We start from the raw sequence: 971 nt of genomic DNA on the forward strand, positions 1-971 counted from the left end.
CAGCCATTTCTCAAAGGCCTTCTTTAGCCCCCTATTCCAGTCGACGTCAATGATGGAGAACCAGGAGGTGTCGCGGTTGCGCCCCTTGTACACGACGAGTTGGCGGAATGTGCCTTCGTACGTAAAGCCAAGTCGTGCGGCAGCGTTGCGTGACGGCTGGTTGAGGCTATCGCACTTCCACTCGTAGCGTCGGTAGCCGAGCTTAAAAGCGTTGTCCGCAAGCAGATACATCGCTTCTGTGGCAGCACGAGTCTTGGCCAACAGTGATGAGTAGTAGACATGGCCGATCTCAATGGCTCCGTGATTTGGCACGATGCGCAAGTACGCGGTCACACCTACGGCATGCCCGTCCACCATGATAGCATAGAATTGCGGGTCACGAGCATGTTCACCATCCAGACACCACTTCTCAACTCGCTTAAAAAATTAAACGGTCCACCGGGTAAGTATGTCCAACGAGCACCACTGAGATCGTCAGACTGCACAGCCCATAGCTCTTGGGCGTGGCAATCGGCGATCAATGGTTCAAGATGACAGTAACGTCCCATCAACGTCTTCTGCGGTGGGAACGGAGGAGGGCTCCAATCCGACAGCGCAAACCCGACTGGCTGGCCGAACTTGTTGACAGTAGTCGCTCTATCGTCTGAACCCGGCATCTAAGCAATACTAGAAGTAAAAAAATTGGTTTGTGGTGAACATTGAGGTAACCGTGATCTTACCGGAATTGTTCTTGGCGTTCGGAGACTTTTTGGAAAATGAAGGTTTCTCTTGCCTGTAGCTATTGCGTAGTATTATACTTACTGTTAGCATGCGTAACACGATGTGAATAAAATGTCCAACTCCATTCTATCGTTTCGATTCAGGGCAATAACCGTTCTTATGGCTGGCCACAGATCAATGGACTTGAGAACGGTGCATCGGCGAAGTTCATCTTCAACATGCAAGTTCAATTGCATTGTAACATGCAAGTA

The 971-nt window shown here is 50.2% G+C and overlaps 1 protein-coding gene across 1 annotated transcript; it reads right to left on the bottom strand.

Moving 5' to 3' along the window:
* Positions 1 to 10: 10 nt before the first annotated feature.
* On the bottom strand, positions 11 to 656 carry PPTG_19871 (hypothetical protein; the record flags this gene model as incomplete). The annotated part of the gene is made up of 3 exons (XM_008918443.1): positions 11 to 31; positions 94 to 417; positions 486 to 656. The coding sequence occupies 3 exons, from the start codon at positions 654 to 656 to the stop codon at positions 11 to 13; spliced, it is 516 nt and encodes a 171-aa protein (XP_008916691.1).
* Between the last annotated feature and the right edge of the window lie 315 nt (positions 657 to 971).

Source organism: Phytophthora parasitica, assembly GCF_000247585.1.
Source record: "Phytophthora parasitica INRA-310 unplaced genomic scaffold supercont2.205, whole genome shotgun sequence".
Lineage (NCBI taxonomy): Eukaryota > Oomycota > Peronosporomycetes > Peronosporales > Peronosporaceae > Phytophthora > Phytophthora nicotianae.